Here is a 17,328-nt window from a genome sequence, read left to right on the forward strand (position 1 = left end):
TGTCTGTAATCGCCAGCACACTTTAGACATTACTTCCACACCATTTAGGGCTTTCCGCCCCAATGGCTGCTGTTGCATTTCCCCCCCAGCTCCATTTTTGGGGCTGTGCTGGGTGGGTTTTTTTGTTGTTTTTTCAAAGATCTGGTGGCCCCTGAGTTTGGGGATCTGATGTTTTGGGGAGATGGGGAGAAAGAAATGCTTTAGGAGAATTCATTCTTCTTCTGCCATCGCCCTGGCCCTGCCCAACCCTGACAAGAGAAGGAAAACAAACAAACAATCACTTCAAGCTGCTAAGAAGCCTTTAAAGATTTCTGTGCTCTCCCGTGCAGGCCTGAGATTGGGTTGCTGATATGAGCTGCAGCTTTGTGGGAAGCTGAAGGTGCTGGAACATGACAAAGGTGACTTCAGAAGAACCCCCTCCTAACCGAGCCCTCCTGCCACCTTCCCCAGACTGAAGGCTGGCCTCTCTGAAGGCGGCAGACTTACAGCAAACTCCAAACTCTGAGTGGACATGCAGGGGTAAAACGCATTTGGACTTGCTTTGGGGGCAGTACAAAGAGGACAAAATCTGAGACAAGCTGTGTGGCCTGGGGCATTCGTTTAACCTCTCTGGGCCCGATTCTCTAAATATAACATGAGGACACTCATACCTTTCTTACCGATGTGGAGGACTGCTGTGAGGATGGAAGGAGACAGTGTGGGGAAAGGGACCCTCCTCCTTTTTCCCTTCCCTATCCTTTCAACCCAGGTTTCAGCCACTCCATTTAGCTTCTCGGGGATCCCCCTCCCCCTATGCAGCCTCCTGTCCCAGCACCAGGGCAGCTCCACATCCACCTGCAGAGATGGCCCCCACCAGAGGGAGGATGTCTAGGGGTGACGCCCACGGGGCTGGGCCCTCCAGTCTCGCCGTGCCCTGGCTGTTGGCAGCACCTCGCAGAGGCGTCATCTCACGTCATCCTCGCAGCAGGATCCTGCGTCAGCACCACACTCATCCTGTCAGAGATGGGAAGCTTCCCAGGGACTCCCAGATGTGAGAGGCGAACTTCTAACTGACCACTGTGGGAAGGGCTTCCAAGGGGCTGGCTGCCTGTTCCAGGGGCTTAAGTGATGATAAAACCTAACAGAATGTATACAACAAAATGAAAATAGGCCAAAGCAATCCATGTGGCTAGAGGCCAGGATAGCAGTCACCCTCTGGAGGGAGGGAGAGGGGTTGTTTCTTGACACAGGTGTGGCAACTCACAGGTGTTCACTTTGCCATCACTCGTAAAGCTGAATGCCTGTGACTGTCCTCTTCTTTATGGGTATGTTTAAGCAATACATAGACTCAAGAAAAGAAAAGAAAACTCTCGAAGGCGGGTTGTAGGGGGTGTTGGAGAAAATACTCCAGGGGTTAATCTGTCCCATTTGCATGAGGCTTTAAGCTCAAAGCCTTCCTTTCTGTCCTGCCCTTGCCCCGGTCCTGTGGACAGGCCCAGGACCACCAGTCCCATTTAACAGAGGGGCAAACTGAGCCCTGGAAGGGGAAGCGACTCACCCAAGTCTCCCAGACACAGGCGGTGGGGCTCCCGCCCCCTCCAGGTGAGAGCTTGCCCCACCGAAACTCACGGAGCGCACAGACAGGAGACTGAGACAGCAGGGGCTGCCCACTGCTGAGCTGGCCCGAGGGAGGCTCAGCACCCGGACCTGGGTCTGGTTGGCTTCTCTTACCCACAGCAGGGGCCTGGGGTCGCCCCAAGAAGGAACGGTCAGGCCGAGGTCAGGAGGCAGAGGGTGGTCCCAGACTGGGGTTTAGAAGCCACAATGGATGGAGTGGGTGTAAGGAGCAAGTCCAAGGGCAGGAACTAGGAGAGGCCTGTGCCTCCAAGTCCAGTACAGAGAAGACCGAGTGAAGAGCCAGGATCAGACCCCAGCTGGTCACTTCCAAAGGGTGTAACTCAGGCAAGTCTTCTGGCTTCTCTGACATCTGGCTTGCTTATCTGTAAAATGGGGACAGAGAGGACCAACCTTCCCCCGACCCCAGCTGGGCTACCCAGAGGAAGGAAGAGTGGGGTTTGCCGCACGGCGGGAAGGATGATGGTGCAGCGGGCTTGGGGAGAGCATCCGGAGAGAGCACAGCAGGAAGAAAGGCCGGGCAGCAGGAAAGCGACCACTCGTAGTGAGGATGGAAGGCAGGAAGGACAGGAGAGACTGGAGCTTAAAGCCTCATGTGGCTGGGGAGGATTTCTCAACCGCGGGGCGGGGCTTGTGTCGGGAATGGTGGGAGGCAGGGCTGAGACATTTAGAGGGGAGGGGTTGGTAGAAAAGGCCTCCACGCCCGTTTCCTCTCTTGGAGGCAGGACTGCGAGGGGAACCAGCCTGAGCTTGTGACCCTCCTGGACAAGGACGTGACCAGCGTCTGGCTCTTCGCGGCGGGCAGCCCCTTGTGCCTGGGAGGTGGGCTGCCGACGGAGGATGAAGACAGTGAGCAGGGACGATTACGCTGTACCCAGTTATTACGCGCCGGGTGAAATCTCTCGGCCGCATTATCGCCTGGGAGGGAAGAGCAGGCTTTTCACAGATGGACAGGAGGCTTCCACTTAAGTTATTATAAAGAGGGAGAGCCCGGCCCCTCCCGGCTTCCAGCCAGCGCCACAAAGTTGCAAAGTAATTAAAGGCTGCTAAGGAATCAGAGAAATTATAATAATTCCATCAACCAAGAACTCTCTCTCTCTCTCTCTCCTGTTTTCCTCTCCTGGTAGAAAACAAGGTGAGTCAGGCAGCCTGCAAACACATCAAATCAGGCCTATGGTGGGGGAACCTCAATGTCACGGGGGCTGCCAGGCCTGTCCCCAAGCTGTTGTGACAATATTCAAACTTGTTAGGGTAAGTGGAGGGGCTGAGACAAAATCCCAGAGTCCCAAGAAAACGAGAAACAGTGTGGCGCGCTGGTCGGGAGTCGACTCTGCAGGGGGAAGGCAGCCTGTGGGGTCACTGCTCTGGGGCCTGCGGCTGCACGAGTCCAGCCGGGCCCTGGACATCCAGGCCTCCCGGGGCACACAGCGCTGCGCCTCCGGCCCAGGGATGGGCTCAGTCTTGTCCTGGGTTCTTTGAAACTGTTTCCCTGAGCATCTTCCCCAGAGACCTTAGGTCTTCTGGAGTTTGCCACTGATCTACTGGGTGACCTTGGGCAAATCTTTTGCCCTCTCTGGCTTTGTTGACCTCTACAGAACATGTGGTTGGATTAAGCCACCTTGACGGTCCCTCTGGCGCTGGTTTCAAGGAGTCTATGTGGAATGCTCTCGGCCTAACTAGTTATTTCTAGGTGACTCTGTCTCCATTTTTTTTCCTTACCATGTCTTTGTTTCACGTTTTCCACACTTTTCCTGTCTCCCACTGGACTGTCAGTTTCTTGACCACTCACACCCCAATATCCACCAATCGGTCCATAGCCACTGAGCCTCCCAGGCGAGCTCCTTGGACTTCCAAGCAACTTTCCCCAAGTTCTCCGAGAACTTTTCCTAACAATGGGAACACCGGTCAGCTACTCTGTGTGTGGTGCTTCCTACATGGCTCTCACTGAACTTGTACAACAACCCAGTGTATCCCCATTCCATAGACGAGGAAACTGAGGCTCTGAGAGGCTAACACCTTGCTCATGGCCTCCCATTTGGAGTTACAGCCTATGTGCGCATGGCTCCACCACACTGGGCTGCAGGAGGGATCAGGGTCCCCATGTCACATGTGGGGCACAAGTTCTCATGATGCAGTAAAGCCAAAGCTGCCCCTGGCTGCGCATGGGGCCTTCTTCGACCCTCAGTTTCCTAAAAGTGTGCCCTCCCCAGGGTCTAAGGAGACCCGCCACCCGGAGGAAAAGGAGTGCAGGCAGGAGACCTGCACCACTCCTCCAGCAGGCCCCAAGGGCGGGGGCGGGGGGGGGGGGGTGAGGAGGAGAACATTGAAGAGAAAGGAGATGAAAGACAACAGATGGACTCCAGGCGCGAGGCTGACAGCCCAACAATGCAGCAGGAACGTCTCCTAGCAGGCAGCTATCATCTCCTTCCATTTAGAGGGTCTTTATTTAAAGGGCGGGGGGCACAGTAAAGCTGTCCCAGCACGTGCAGGAGAATCCCTAATGCACGCGGGCTGGCTCCACACACGGGCCCCTGCTTCGTATTCATGGCAGAGGGTCCTGCAGTCACTGCAACAGAATTATATGGGCCCCCAAAGACTCCCAGCTAGAATCGGCGAGGAAACCGATGTAATTAAGAACATTATTACCATTCAAACAAAATAATAATTTTAATTACATCTGGGCTCCTTCCTGCTCCTGCTCCCGCACTGTCCTCCTTCCTCTTGCTGAGGGTGGTGGAGGGCACCCACAGCCCTGGCCACACCCCCACGGGCATGGAAGGAGGAGGTGCCACAGTTGTCATGGAGGACCAAGAGTACTTGGCTTCACCCCATGGGCTGGAGGAGGGAGAAAGGAGCCTCCAAGTGTGTGGCTGGGCTAAGCTCTTCAGGCCCTGGTTTTGTGGGCCTCCATTTCTCCCTTCCTGGGCACCTACGACCCAGGAGGAGGTGAGAGGAGAAGACGCTGCACCTTCCCTGCAGGCAGGGGAAGCAGGCTGGCATCTACCCATGTGAGTGAGTCTCCTATTTCTCAGGAACAATGTTGTGTGCACATTTGGGGACTGACATCTTGCAGGCTGCCTCTAGGGGCACATCAATCCTATAGGTCACAAGGAAGGGCATCCCTAAGACCATGGCTGAGTCCTGACCATCAGGGTGGCCCTCACTGCAGAGAGTGGGCAGTGGGCCCTGGGTAAAGCTTCTCCACTGGACCCCTGCAGCCTGCGTATGGGGCATGTGTGACAGCCCTCAGCCTTGGATGGGGCAAGCCTGTGCACGAAGCCCAGAGTTCCCAGCTCGTCTCCCCCATCCTGGCTGCATCAGGGCCTCATGCCTGTCACTTTCCGCAAATCAGAAGCAGGCCATGGCAATGCTGCAAAAAGACACAGGTAGAGATGCTGAAAAGTGAGAAAGCAAGACTGTGGCTCCAGTTGCAAGCACACCTGACTCTGGCGGGCTTGGGGAAGTCAGTGAGCTTGTCTTGCCCTCAGTTTCTCTCATCTCTAAAATGGGAAGAATAATTCTCCCCAACTACAGAGCTGTCATAGGACAAATGAAAGATAGTGAAAACCCTTGGATATGGAGAAGACAGTACTTAAGTAAGTACACCCACACACACACCACCACCTTATTCTGTCAGTGCCTCAAGACTGTGTAGCAACGGGCGGCCCTGTTGCTTTGCACACCTGCGTATCCCCACTGCTACAGGCCCAAAGGCCCTGCCCTGGCTGCTGTAGGCTATGGCACCTGCCCGCTGGGAGCGAGGAGGTTCCAGGTGTCACTGTGCCGACAACAGGAGACCAGAAAAGCGCAAGGACCTCAGGGTGCTCTCCGAGGGCAGAGATGGGGCCTGGGGCTGCCACCTGGCTGGAACAAACCACTCAGGCTCTGGCCAGCAGGATGCAGAGCCCCTGCAATGATTTATTGGTCTCCGTCTCCCAGATCAATAGGCAAGTGGTTATGGATGCAGAGGGGGCTGCCGGGCACTGTGGCCCCGAGGTATAAATTAATACGGCCTGTCAAGGGGCTGCCTCTCCTGGCGTGGGAGACGACACTCTTGTGAGCAGAGCTGACATCTCAGGGGGAACAGCAGGCACTAGCCAGTGGGAGCCCCCTCACCCCACCTCTGCAACCTGAGGATGCAGTTTATAAATCATTCAGCGTCTGCTGGGTATTCCTCGAGGAAGACAGCTGGGGGCACTGCTGTCAGGCCCCCCGGGTGCTAATAACTTTGGCCAAGTCCACCTCCGCATGCTCTGGGCCTTGTCTGGCACCACTGTGGGGCTCCCCACTTACGCCCACAGCACAGAGGATGATGACAGGCTCAGATTCACAGATCGGCAGGCAACAGAGGGCACCAGTGAGCACCAGCGAGGAGCTCCTGGGTGTCCTGGGAAGAAGATGAGGTGTGAGTGTGTGCGGGGAGCCCTCCCCAGCCCAGCGGAAGGCCTGGTTGCTCCTCCCCCCACCCCACCCTTCGAGCAGTAAAGGACCTCTCACCACCCCGCTGGGGCAACGTACTCTGCATAAACGCTCCTGCTGTCCTTCCAACCGCCCAAGAGGCAGGGGGAGCAGCAGGGCCCAGCCCATTTGTGAAGTTCACGTGCATGGGCCAGGCCCTGCGCTGGATGCTCAGACGCACAGATGACCAAGCTCTGTGCCTGCTCCATCTGGTGGGAGAGACAGATGGACAGACAATTATGGCCATGACCCTTTCCTGGGCACGCACTTACAGTGGACCCTGTGCTAAGCTCTTCCCACATACAATCCTGTCGACCTGAATCCTCACCACAACTGTGCGAGGCAGGTGGAATCATTTCCGTTTTGCACTAGAACTGAAGCTCCCTGCCCGAAGTCACACAGCAGACCTGTCTCCATCCTTGACTTGCTTTGGCAGAGCCATGCAACCTCTCTACTTCCATGTTCACGTCTGAAGACTGGGAATAACCAGAGCGACCATCCCAGGAGGTGGCGGGGAGGGCTCAGTGAGCTGCGACACGGAAAGCATGGCGTTAGGCACATAGAAAGCTCTCAACAACAACATCGGTTATTATTATTATCAGAAAAATTAATTACTTGCTTTGTTTCATTGACAAGTGACCACCAGGAATGCCCCCCTCCCTGCTTTCCCATCTCTAGTACGGAGATACAGGGAGTGAGGACCTTCTGTCTGTCCTCATTAAGTGACACGGAGAGACGGTGTGGCCGAGTGGGACCCAGGACCAGGACCCTGCCCCCAGCCAGCTTCGAGGCTCAGGCAAGGACTCCCAATCTCTCAGGCCCGTCATCTCTCCCCAGCTCCACCGCTTCCCACCTCCAGCCTCGTCCACACTCACAGCCGGTCACCTGAAGCCAGAGGTGACAAAGATCTATGTAGGACTTGCCTGTCACTGAGACCTGGGCAGGGACCCAAGGGGCCTACCTCCAGCCCAGCTTTGTTTCCATGAGGTAAGGGTGGGCCACTGCAAGGGACACACATACCCACACAACCATCATCCCGCCTCAGTAGAATCTCTGGTCAGGGGTCGGAGTTCACTTCCCTCTTTGGGGAAGTCCAGTATATGAAAAGAGGCTAAAGGATCTCAGAAAGCACACGACATTCAGAGATACTATAATCTCCTTCTCTAACAAACTCCTACTCATCCTCTAAGGTCCCAAACAAATAGCCCCACATGTATGGACCAGGTCACCCCTTCCACAGTGCTTGCATCCCACTTTGCACACCCTAAGCTACCATGGCATTTAATACACATATATGTAGTTAAATATCCACTTACTTGTCTTTTTCTCTGTAAAATTACCTTCCTTGAGGACAAAGACCCTGGTCTCAATCAGCAGCATTTTACCAAATATAGTATGGGCCACAAACTGGGCTAAGGGCTTTTCCTACATGCATTATTGTAGCTCTCACCATGGCCCCACAAGGCAAATACTGCTGCCAGTCTTAGAGATGAGAAAACTGAAGTCCAGAGAGGTTAAGTCACCATCCAAAGCTGCACAGCTGGCAAACGGCAGGGTCCTTTTTCTCTACCCTGCATGTCCACGTCAGCTTAGGATCCCTGGGCCCTGTTCCACAGCTGTCCAACGAATATTTATCCTGTTCATTTAAAACAACCCTGGTTGGCAGGGCACGGTGGATCTGATCTGAGCTTTGAAGGACAGGCAGAATTGAGTTAGGTACTAGCTAGAACAATGCAGTGTGTGTGTCAGAGGGAGAGAAAAGAGAGGACACAGACACACACCTGGAGGCACTGAGTCGACCCCTTAGCTGACCAGGGGATTGGTGTGGAGGAATACCAGAAGATAAGTTGGGAAAGGCAGGTTGAGGCCAGATGATAAAAGCCTTGACTGCCCAGCCAAGGAGGCTGAACTTGTCAGAACTTCAAGGACATGGCCATCCCCGAGACTCCAGAGCCCCTCCTCAACCCAGGAGCCACCTGGCACCATCTGACTTCTAACCTCACACCATCCTCCAGCCCAAACACCCGGGCCCCAGGGTCACCGGCCAGGACACAGGTGGAGGGCCAAGGGGGTGGCCCCGGGGGAGGGGGCAGGGCGGGACAGGGCAGTGCTGAAGGTCAGCCAGGCGGGCACGTACCCCTAACGGACGGAGGGGCTGGAGCAGCGCTGCTGGGCACAGACACAGGCAAACACGTCTGAGCAAATTGGAACGCCATAAAAGTCTATTACAGCAAATCAAACAGCAGTCAGCATGACAGCCATTAGCCCGAAATGAATACAGGGGACTTAATGAGGTCTGTCGAGGCAGCTTGGTGAATTAAGTTGCCAATTCTAGCAGGATTTCCCTTTTCTTTACGGACTTGAAAGCATCCACGCTGCTGCCTCGTTAGGGCTTCGACAAGTGAGCTGCAGGGCCTTTCACCTGATACAATGGACAATAACACGCAGAACAGCTTGAGGGGGGCGCTGAGAACAGACCCAAACACACCTGCCTGGCTTCTCGGGCGGGGCTCTGGGGGTGGGAGCAGGGCAGTGAGCATGTCCCGGGAACGGGCAGTGCCTGCCTCCACCTGCTTCCCACCCACTCCGATTCCAGGCCTGAGGACAGGGGGCCCCTGAGTCACGTCTCCGGGCAGCTGAGGACGGGCTGAAAGTTCTCCTCAAAGACGGGCTGCCCAGCACCTCTCAGCAACCCTCTGGTGGGGAGGGCCAGAGAGGCTGCAGGGCTCAACCCCCAGGGCTCGCTGTCACCAGCGGAGGTCATTAAAAAGGCAGCTTCAGGGGCCGGCTCTACCCAAACTACCGACTCAGAATTGCAGGACTGCAGAATACACATCCTAACTAGTCCCAGAAAATCCGGATGAGGTATGTTTGGGACCCTCTGATTCATCACTTCTCCAACACTCAGTACTGGATGGCTTCTGAAACACATAGTTCTCCTGCTTCTGCTTGCATAACTCCAGGGACAGGGAGCACAGTGCATCCTCAGCAGGACAGGGGAGTAGATTGTGGGGTGGGTCTCATTACTAGGAAGTTCTTCCTTGTAGACCTAGAATTTGCCTTTCTGTAACTGGCTCCCTATGCCTATCCCTGGGTACCAGGTACAACAGACCCAAATCTTATCAGGGCCCCTAGGGCTGCGGGGGAGTGGAGATTGGGAAGGTAAGGGTTAGGGTGCAGGTGACCAAAAGAGGAGCGGAGTGGATGAGGCAGCCAGTCCCTCAGGAAATAATAAAGCCCCCTAGTTTAACGGCTGTTGGAGTCAAGGCAGCAGAGGTGCAGTGACCAGCCAGTCCTGGCACAGCCAGGACTAGAACCCAGGTGTCTTGACCTCCAGTCTCTCTCTTCCCACCACACAACACAAGATCTCCACTGCTCACCTTGGCAGGATTCTACTAGAAACCCACCTCCCCCAGGAAGCCTGCGAGGTGTCTCTGATCACTCTGGCAACCCCTCCGCACTGACGCCTCACAGGGTCTGCAGCGCCCCTGTTTCTCTGATTTGCATTCTCACCCTGTTCACATCCATAGGGCCTCAGCCACTCAATCATGCTTCTCAAGGGCAGAGGCCTGGGGGTGCCAGGGTGACCTCAATGCAAGCTGGAGACCTGGGCTCAATTTTGGGCCAGTAGGCCCTTTGCTGGTTCTACAGCTGGGCACTGAGCCAGGCAGCTAAGCTCTAGCTCAGGTGACCACACCAGGCCACAGCTGGTCAGTGCCAAGCCACCTGGGGTCAGAAGTGGCCCAGCTTCCATCCAGCTGACACCACATCCCCACTGGCCACACTGAGCAGCCCTGAGCAGGGCATCGAATATCAGGCCACTGAAGTGACCTGGGGATGTTTACATGCAAGCAAGTAAACCATGCGGGCCTTCCTCCAAGAACTGTGTGTCCTTGGAGCTGATCCCTCTCAGCCCACCCTCTCCTCATCAGATGCGCAGGAGGCAGGCCACCTTATTCTGCCTGTCTTCCGATTTTATTAGATAAGGAGGACGAGGGCCCAGAGACGTTAAGTGCCATGCCCAAATGGACCCAGCAATCTGGGAGCAAAGCAGGGGCTAGGCCTGTGTCTCCTGCCTCTAGTTCTGGCTCCTGTCATTGCGGACTCCTCTGGCCTCCCGGGTCTCCGGGAAGTGAGAGCCTGGCCCAGCGCCAAGCCCACGGCAGACATTCAATAAATGTTTGTTAAATAAATGAAGGACTGAAGACGCTCTCTCCTTGGAGGCAGAGGCCTTTGGAGAATCCTGGGGGATTCCAAGAGGGCGGTTTTGGAGGTCACATCTCCTGGCAAGGGAGAGAGGAAAAGGCTGGCTCCGGCCCAAGGGCTGTGGAGGAGGGATGTGACCCCTCGTCCCCTTGCCATTGCTGCTGCCTGCTGCCCCTGTGAGGGGAGGCCGAGGGCAGCCATGCCTGCCAGGATGGCAGCTGAGCAATGGGTCCAAGGCTCATTAACTCCGAGCCGTGCCCTTGGTTTCTGAGCCCGGGCCTGGAGTGCAGGCTGGCACGTAGAGACCCTTAATTAAATTAGGGAGACTTCCAAATGAGAGGGGCCCAGAGCCAGGCTGCAGTCCCGGCACGCCGGCCACAGCCCAGGGCGCCATGCCCCTGCTTGGGACTGCGGGCTGTTCTTCTTATGTGCCCCCAGCAGGGAGAGGGCAGGGGAGCCTCAGGTGGGTCCCCACCCACACATCTGTCCTCACTCCCCTCTGTCAGCACAAGCACAAGACCCCTGCTCACAGCTGAGTAAGGAGGGCCAGGAACAGAAACTTGGGGGCATGAGGCCTCTCTATCCTTGAGGGAACCTGAGGCTGTCCGGGGAGCCATGGGCTCAGAGTCAAAGCTGCGTGACCTTGGGCGAGTCACTCCCATACTGAGCCTCAGTTTTCTCATCTACGAGCTGAATAGATACCCTCTAAAGACGCGTTCAGCTTCCTGACCCGATGACTTATAACATAAAGGGGCTGGAACTCAAACGCCAGGGTGCCAGCCTGCCTCTCTCAGGCCGATTCCCCCATCATTCCCAACCCTTCACCCCTGCCGCCCGGCCCAGAGCCCCCCGGGCAGGCCTGACGGACACCAGCTTGAAGCTCTTCCCCAACCACCTTCAAGGTCTCTGAATCACTGACCGCCAGCCCAGAAGACTGCCATCAGCCACCGGGGAGAGGGGCAGCACGCCATGAGAGCCCTGCTGCCATCGGGAGCCAGCAGCCAGCTTATTAACGAACCGTTTGTAATGCAATAATTTGTACTTCTCAATTACCAGCAATGGCCTGGTTTTACACACATGCACTCATGCAAACACACTCAGCGTACACAGCCGACCCAAAGCAGCCGAGGGCCAGGGAGACAGCGGGGCTGGGGAAGCAAAGTCCCTTCCGGGAACCACACGCTCCCGCGTCCCGGTGGGACCTGTTCCAGCCAAAGCAGGCAGGCCCAGGGCTGGGGCTGTCCACTCACCAGACCAAGGCCCACCCTGGCTGTGAGAGGACAAGAAGAGGGCCAGCACCTCCCGACCTCCGTCCCATCCCTGACTCGGGCTGGCTTTGGGGCTCAGCCGAGGCAGGTGCGCTTGGGTCCAAGGCTGCCAGCTCCCCTCCACCAGGTGATGGGCCCACCCTCAGGGAGCTGGTCAGCTGCCCAGGGCTGGAGCCTGGGTTGAGGGGAGGCAGGAGAAGAGCTGGAGCTGCCCTGGCCCAGCTTCAGCCTACTCCCAGGTGGCCCGGGCGCAGCAGGTCGCCGAGGGCCCCAGAGCTCCTACCTCAGGGATGCGGACACTGTAGGGCTGACTGTGAAAGGTGGGTGCGTTGTCATTCACGTCGCCGACCTGGATGTTCACCTTCCGCGTGATCACCTGGCAAGAGAAGGGCAGGCAGTCAGCACTGCTGTTGGCCTCAGCCTCTCTCCACCCACATGCCTCCCAGGGCAGCAGGGGCCTTGGGGACACTCACCCCTTGGTGGTCACTGACAGAGAACTCCACTGTGAACTCTGACTTGGTCTGAAAGAGACGGGAGGCAGGGAGGAGGGCAGAGTTAGACAGGCGTGCTGAGGTCGCGGGTCCTGAGCCCCACCTGGGCTGGAGACCCTCCAGCATTGCCCCGGAGCTGGGCTGGGGCTGGGTTCATGCAAAGGCTTCCCTAAAAACAAGCATCCCCTTCGGGTTGGGGAAGCAGGTTCAGAATACAGATCCTTCCCATAAAAGAGTCATAGAGTAGAAGTTAAGAATCTTGGGTTCTAATCTGGGCTCTGCCTCTAAATTGCTGTGTGATCTTGAGCAAGTTGCTAGACACCTCTATGGCCACTTCCTCAAATGTAAGCAGATGACAAGGGTTGGGGTTTTGTTCAAACTCCTTACCTTAATTTGCTAAAGGCTAATGTCTCTGGGAAATGTCCTTTGGGGGAACATTTGTTTAGGGCAGCGGCAGACTTGTAGACCCCATGGAGCCCCCATTCTCCAGGGGACGAACCCAGGGTCACTGTCCCTCTCGCCTCTCCCTTGCAGACACTCCAACCACCATATTCCAGCTCCGAATCCAGACCCCAGCTCTGGCCCTTGAAGAGAGCCGCCACTCGGGCAGGAAGACGCTGCTGCAGGGGCAGAATGGGCTTCGGAGGACGGCCCCAAAAAGACGACGGGCCACCCTGCCCCAGGGGCTGCTCCTGCCCCCAGTAGAGGACTGGGGCAGGGGTCTGGGCGGCCATACCTCTCTGTCCAGCGGCTGCCGGAGCCACACCACGCCCGTGTCAGGCTCCACGGCAAAGAAGCGGGAAGCCTCCTCCCCAGACACGCCGAACACCAGAGGGTCATTGTCCATGTCTCGGGCCAGTAGCTGGGTCACAGAGGAACCTGGAGCATCCGCAGGAGAGAGCAGAGGGCAAACACAGGAGGTCAGCTCCATTCCTCAGCACGCTGCTTAGGTGGCTGAGCTCCCAGCACGGAGCAGCCACCCAACAGACCACCAGGAGGTCACGCCGGCAAGACCCTGTGCGTCTTTGGGCTCTGGCCAGGCTCCCTGCCTCCACTCTGGCCACTTGTCACAGTGTGTACGTGCCTGTAACAGGGAACCGTCATTCAGCACATTCCGGGTGTGTAACGGACAGCTATGACTTCTGCCTGCCCCTCTCCTGGTTGTGATTTGGAGACCCCCTTCTCCAAGAGGCTCAGATGAGGGAGGCCCTCCAACCCTTCCCTTCTTATGTTCAGAGAGGGACACGACTCAGCCACAGCCAGTCAGAGCACTCCTTCTCCCTGGTCACAGTGACTGGCTCAGCAATGAGCATGTGACCCAAACTAGGCAATCACAGCCAGCCCTGGGACTTTTGCTGGAACTAAAGAGAGGTCTCTTTCCACTAGGCTTTTAAAGTGGCACTGCTGGCAGCCATCTTTGGCACCACACAGGAAGAGCCTGCCTGAGACTGAGGCCAACAGGGAGGAAAACAAACAGCAAATGGTGGGGAGAGAGATTCTGATGGTTGGAGGGTCTGCAGCTAGCTGTGCATGATATTAGCTCCATCCTCTGGATTTCTCAGCTCGATGAGCTAACAAACCCCCTCTTTTTATTCTTCTGCCCAAGTCAGTTGAGTTGGATTTCTGTCTTTTGCAAACGGAAGCACCCTTTCTAGTTCAGAATATTTTGCAAAACCTAGCATTCCTTCAACACTGCCTAGGTGTTGGCCTCGTGGCAAGCACGGGAGCACAGAGAGGTTAGGAAGACGTGGCCCAGCCTCAAGGAGCTCCAGACGAGGACTGGGTGACAAGGTCTAGTTCCTGTCCACCAGAAGAGGATCCAGGTGCCACTCTTCACCAGGAAACAAAGCCCTGGCCAGAGGCCACCCTGGGCATCAGGATGCCTGGCCTACAGCCCTGCCTCAGCAGTCCCAGAGTCGGGCATCTTCTCCTGGGGTCCACAGCCCCCCAGGTAGCACGCAGGTAGGGTGACCAACCACTAGAGTTGTCTAGGCATGAGGAGGACACACACTAAACCAGGAGGTCCCAGGCAACCCGATCGCTGGTCATCTTAGCGTCAGGAGGTCCTGAAACCCCCAGAAACTGTGCAAAATGTCATGCATGTGCAGTGTGTCATTTCCTGCAGAGGGTCTACGGTCTTCACCTGATTCTCAAAGGAGCAGTTAGATCACATCCATGGCCTTGGGCAAATCACTTCTTTCAAAGCCTCAGTTTACCCTATAAAATGGAATGAACACTCTTTCTTTCCAAATACTGACTCTCGTATTTACTGAATGGCTCTGATGATCCAGCTAGTAAGGAAGAATGCCGAACTCCAGGAATTTTATCTAGAAAAGAGCCCAAGTGAGCTTTTCTAAGTGAACTGTTAAAAGGACGTTTCTGACATGACAATGATGGCTAACCTTTCTGAGCACCAACCACACTCTAGACACGGGGCGGAGGGATTTCCATGTTCTATCTAATTCAGTCCTTGCTGTTACTCTCCACTCAACAGATAAGGTAACAAAGAGTGATGAAGCCATTTAGCTCAGCCACACAGGCAGCAAGCGGCAGAGCTGGAGCGCAAAGCCCAGGCCTTCCTAGCCCACAGCCCACGTTTGTTTCCAGACCCTTACACATCTCAGCACTTGACACGTGAACTCAAGATTCAGGACTTCTGTGGCCCTGACCCTATGGGACCCTAACTGGAAGCCTGACACTTGGAAAAGGAAAATACTGGGCAGCAATCACTGGGCTCTTATGATATGTCAGACACAGGGCTAGGCCCATTCACAGGGGTTCTCTCAGTAAATCCTCTCAGGAACTCTATTTGGTAGTCATTATTCCATCCATTCTACAGGTTAGAAAGTTGAGGCTCAGTGAGGCAAAGTAGCCTCTCTAAGGTCACACAGCAGAAGAGGACATGGCAGCATCCAAGGTGATGGGAGGAGTGAGAAGTGGGAGAAGGAGGTGAAATCACAGAACAGAGACCTTTTTGGGGAGCCCAACCTTCCCATTTTAAAGATGGAGATGCTGAAGGCATTTAGCAATTTTCCCAAAGTATGACGGTGAGCAACAGAGTCAGGACTTGAGCCCAAGCTTCCAGATTCCCAGCACATGCTCCTCCTAGATGAGGAAGGAGAGGCTGTGAGATCACAGACAAACCAAGAGCATCTTCCCGAAGCCTCTGTGTCGCTCAATGACAAGCGATTATTTTACACTAAAACAAATGGGACTAGATCAGGAGCACCACGTAACATTTAATTTATTTTTTAAGACACAAGCTAAAGCTGTAAAAGAATTTCCAGCCTCCCCCTGACATCCAGGAACACACATTTCCTCTTGTTGTGCTCAGGGGTCCTCAGTGGCAAAGTCAGAGGAACACCGAGCGACTCCCCGATGCCTTGGGGAGACTTCACGTGAGGAGGCTGAGACCGGCAGGGGCTCAGCCTGTCCACGGCACAGCAGTGAGTCCACGGCAGCCCCCAGGACTGACACCTCACTGCCGACTTCCTGCAGGGCCCAGCCCAGGGGGAATACGGGGCCCAGCTCCCGGCTGGCCAACGGGACTCTAGGAAGGCCACAGTCACAGGAGCCCTCCAGCCAAGGTCGCGCGACTCACCCCATAGCCCAAATGGCTCTCTCAGGCCGATGCTCAGGCCCTCCTAGAAGGGGGCACTGGGCAAAACAGCGATGGGGCTGTCAGCTGCTGTCACCCACCCTGTAATTTCCTGGACTTTTATCCATTTTCCCCTCAATTATGTGCTGCTCAAAATGGTCCTTTTCGGCTTCCTCATGGGCTCGTGCCTGCTCACGCCTTCTTTGTGTCCCAGGTAATTGCTAGTGACCTTTTCTAAGTGCATTAATTAAAGGTGCCGATTTAATATTATATTTAAGACAAGACGCCCCGCCATCTTCCAGCTGGGCACACTCCACGCCCAGTGCACTCTGCCACTCTGCGGGAGCCAGGCATAGCTCTGGCTTCTCCCCCATGGGAGCTTCCAACCACCTCTGTCTGCACCGTTCCCGCAGGAACGAGGCCAATCTGTGCACCCAGCTCCAGCCCAACGCCCCTAGAGGCAGCCACTCAGGGGACCCGCCCCTGGCTGTGTGACCCTGGTATACACATACCACATTCTGGGTTTGTTTCCCACCCAAGAAACAGGCAGTATACCCTGCAATTCAGGCTGTGGAATACCTGGGACTTCTTTTTTTTTTTAATTGCAGTAAAATACACATAACATAAAATGTATCATTTTAACCATTTTCAAATGTACAAATCAGTGTCATTAGGTACATCCACAGTATGGTGCAACAATCACCACTATGTATTTCCAGAACATTTTCATCACCCCCAAAGGAAACCCATCCTCCATTAAGCAGTCACTTCCCATTCTCTCGTCCCTCAGCCTCTGGCAACCACTAATCCACTCTCTATCTCCATGAATTTGCCTGTTCCGCATATTGCACATAAATAGAATCATACAATATGTCGTCTTTGGGTCTGGCTTCTTTCACTCAACATAATGTTTTCAAGGTTCATCCACGCTGTAACATGTCTGAGTACTTAATCCCTTTTCATGACTGAGTAATATTCCATTGTATGGATATGCTACATTTTGTTTATCCATTCATCACTTGATGGACATTTGGGTTGTTTCCCCCTTTTGGCTATTGTGAATAGTGCTGCTATGAACATTTGTGGAAAAATTTTTGTCGGAACACTTGCTTTCAATTCTTCTGAGTATATACCTAGGAGTGGAACTACTGAGTCCTATGGTAATTCTATGTCTAACTTATCAAGGAACCACCAGATTGTTTTCCACAATAGCTGCACCATTTACATTCCCACTAGCAACGGATGAGGCCTGGAGTTCTTTTCAGTGGTAAGAAGGATACTCAGGGGCTCACAGGGGCTGGGCGCCCCCCATCTGGTGGACAGATGGGAGCCGGGTGGCCCTCCATAGCAGACGCTATTGGTACCCTGCCCACTATGCCTCAGCACAGGCCACTGTCACACACACCAGCTCAACCTCCAACTGCCAGCCCTGGGACTCTCTGCCTGAGGGTCTGGCCATCGGAGACTGCTCCACCTAGACCCAGGACAGGCCCAAAGTGTCAGGGAACTAACAGCCCCAGTGGCAGCTCTCAAAGAATGACTGGTGCAAGATGGTGGATAAAGAGTTGGTAGATAAACACCCCGGCTCCCCCCCCTCTCAGGGGGAAACTTCGAGGCGGGGTCCGCACTGGCTCCTGGAGCTCCCCAGTGAGATTCATCTTCAGTGGCCCACGGCGGTGACTTGGTTGATAAC

At 55.2% G+C, this 17,328-nt stretch overlaps 1 protein-coding gene across 5 annotated transcripts in view; it reads right to left on the reverse strand.

Annotated features, from left to right (window-relative positions):
* CDH23 (cadherin related 23) overlaps nucleotides 1-17,328 on the reverse strand; it is a 398,494-nt gene that overhangs the window by 283,207 nt on the left and 97,959 nt on the right. For all 5 annotated transcript variants that reach the window (XM_046653203.1, XM_046653202.1, XM_046653200.1 and 2 more), the window contains exons 4-6: nucleotides 12,774-12,916; nucleotides 12,020-12,067; nucleotides 11,830-11,922 (exon numbers count right to left, since the gene is read on the reverse strand). In XM_046653203.1, coding sequence (XP_046509159.1) covers nucleotides 11,830-11,922; nucleotides 12,020-12,067; nucleotides 12,774-12,916 — 284 coding nt within the window. The remainder of the gene's footprint in view (nucleotides 1-11,829; nucleotides 11,923-12,019; nucleotides 12,068-12,773; nucleotides 12,917-17,328) is intronic.

The sequence above is a fragment of the Equus quagga genome, chromosome 2 (assembly GCF_021613505.1).
Source record: "Equus quagga isolate Etosha38 chromosome 2, UCLA_HA_Equagga_1.0, whole genome shotgun sequence".
Classification (NCBI taxonomy): domain Eukaryota; kingdom Metazoa; phylum Chordata; class Mammalia; order Perissodactyla; family Equidae; genus Equus; species Equus quagga.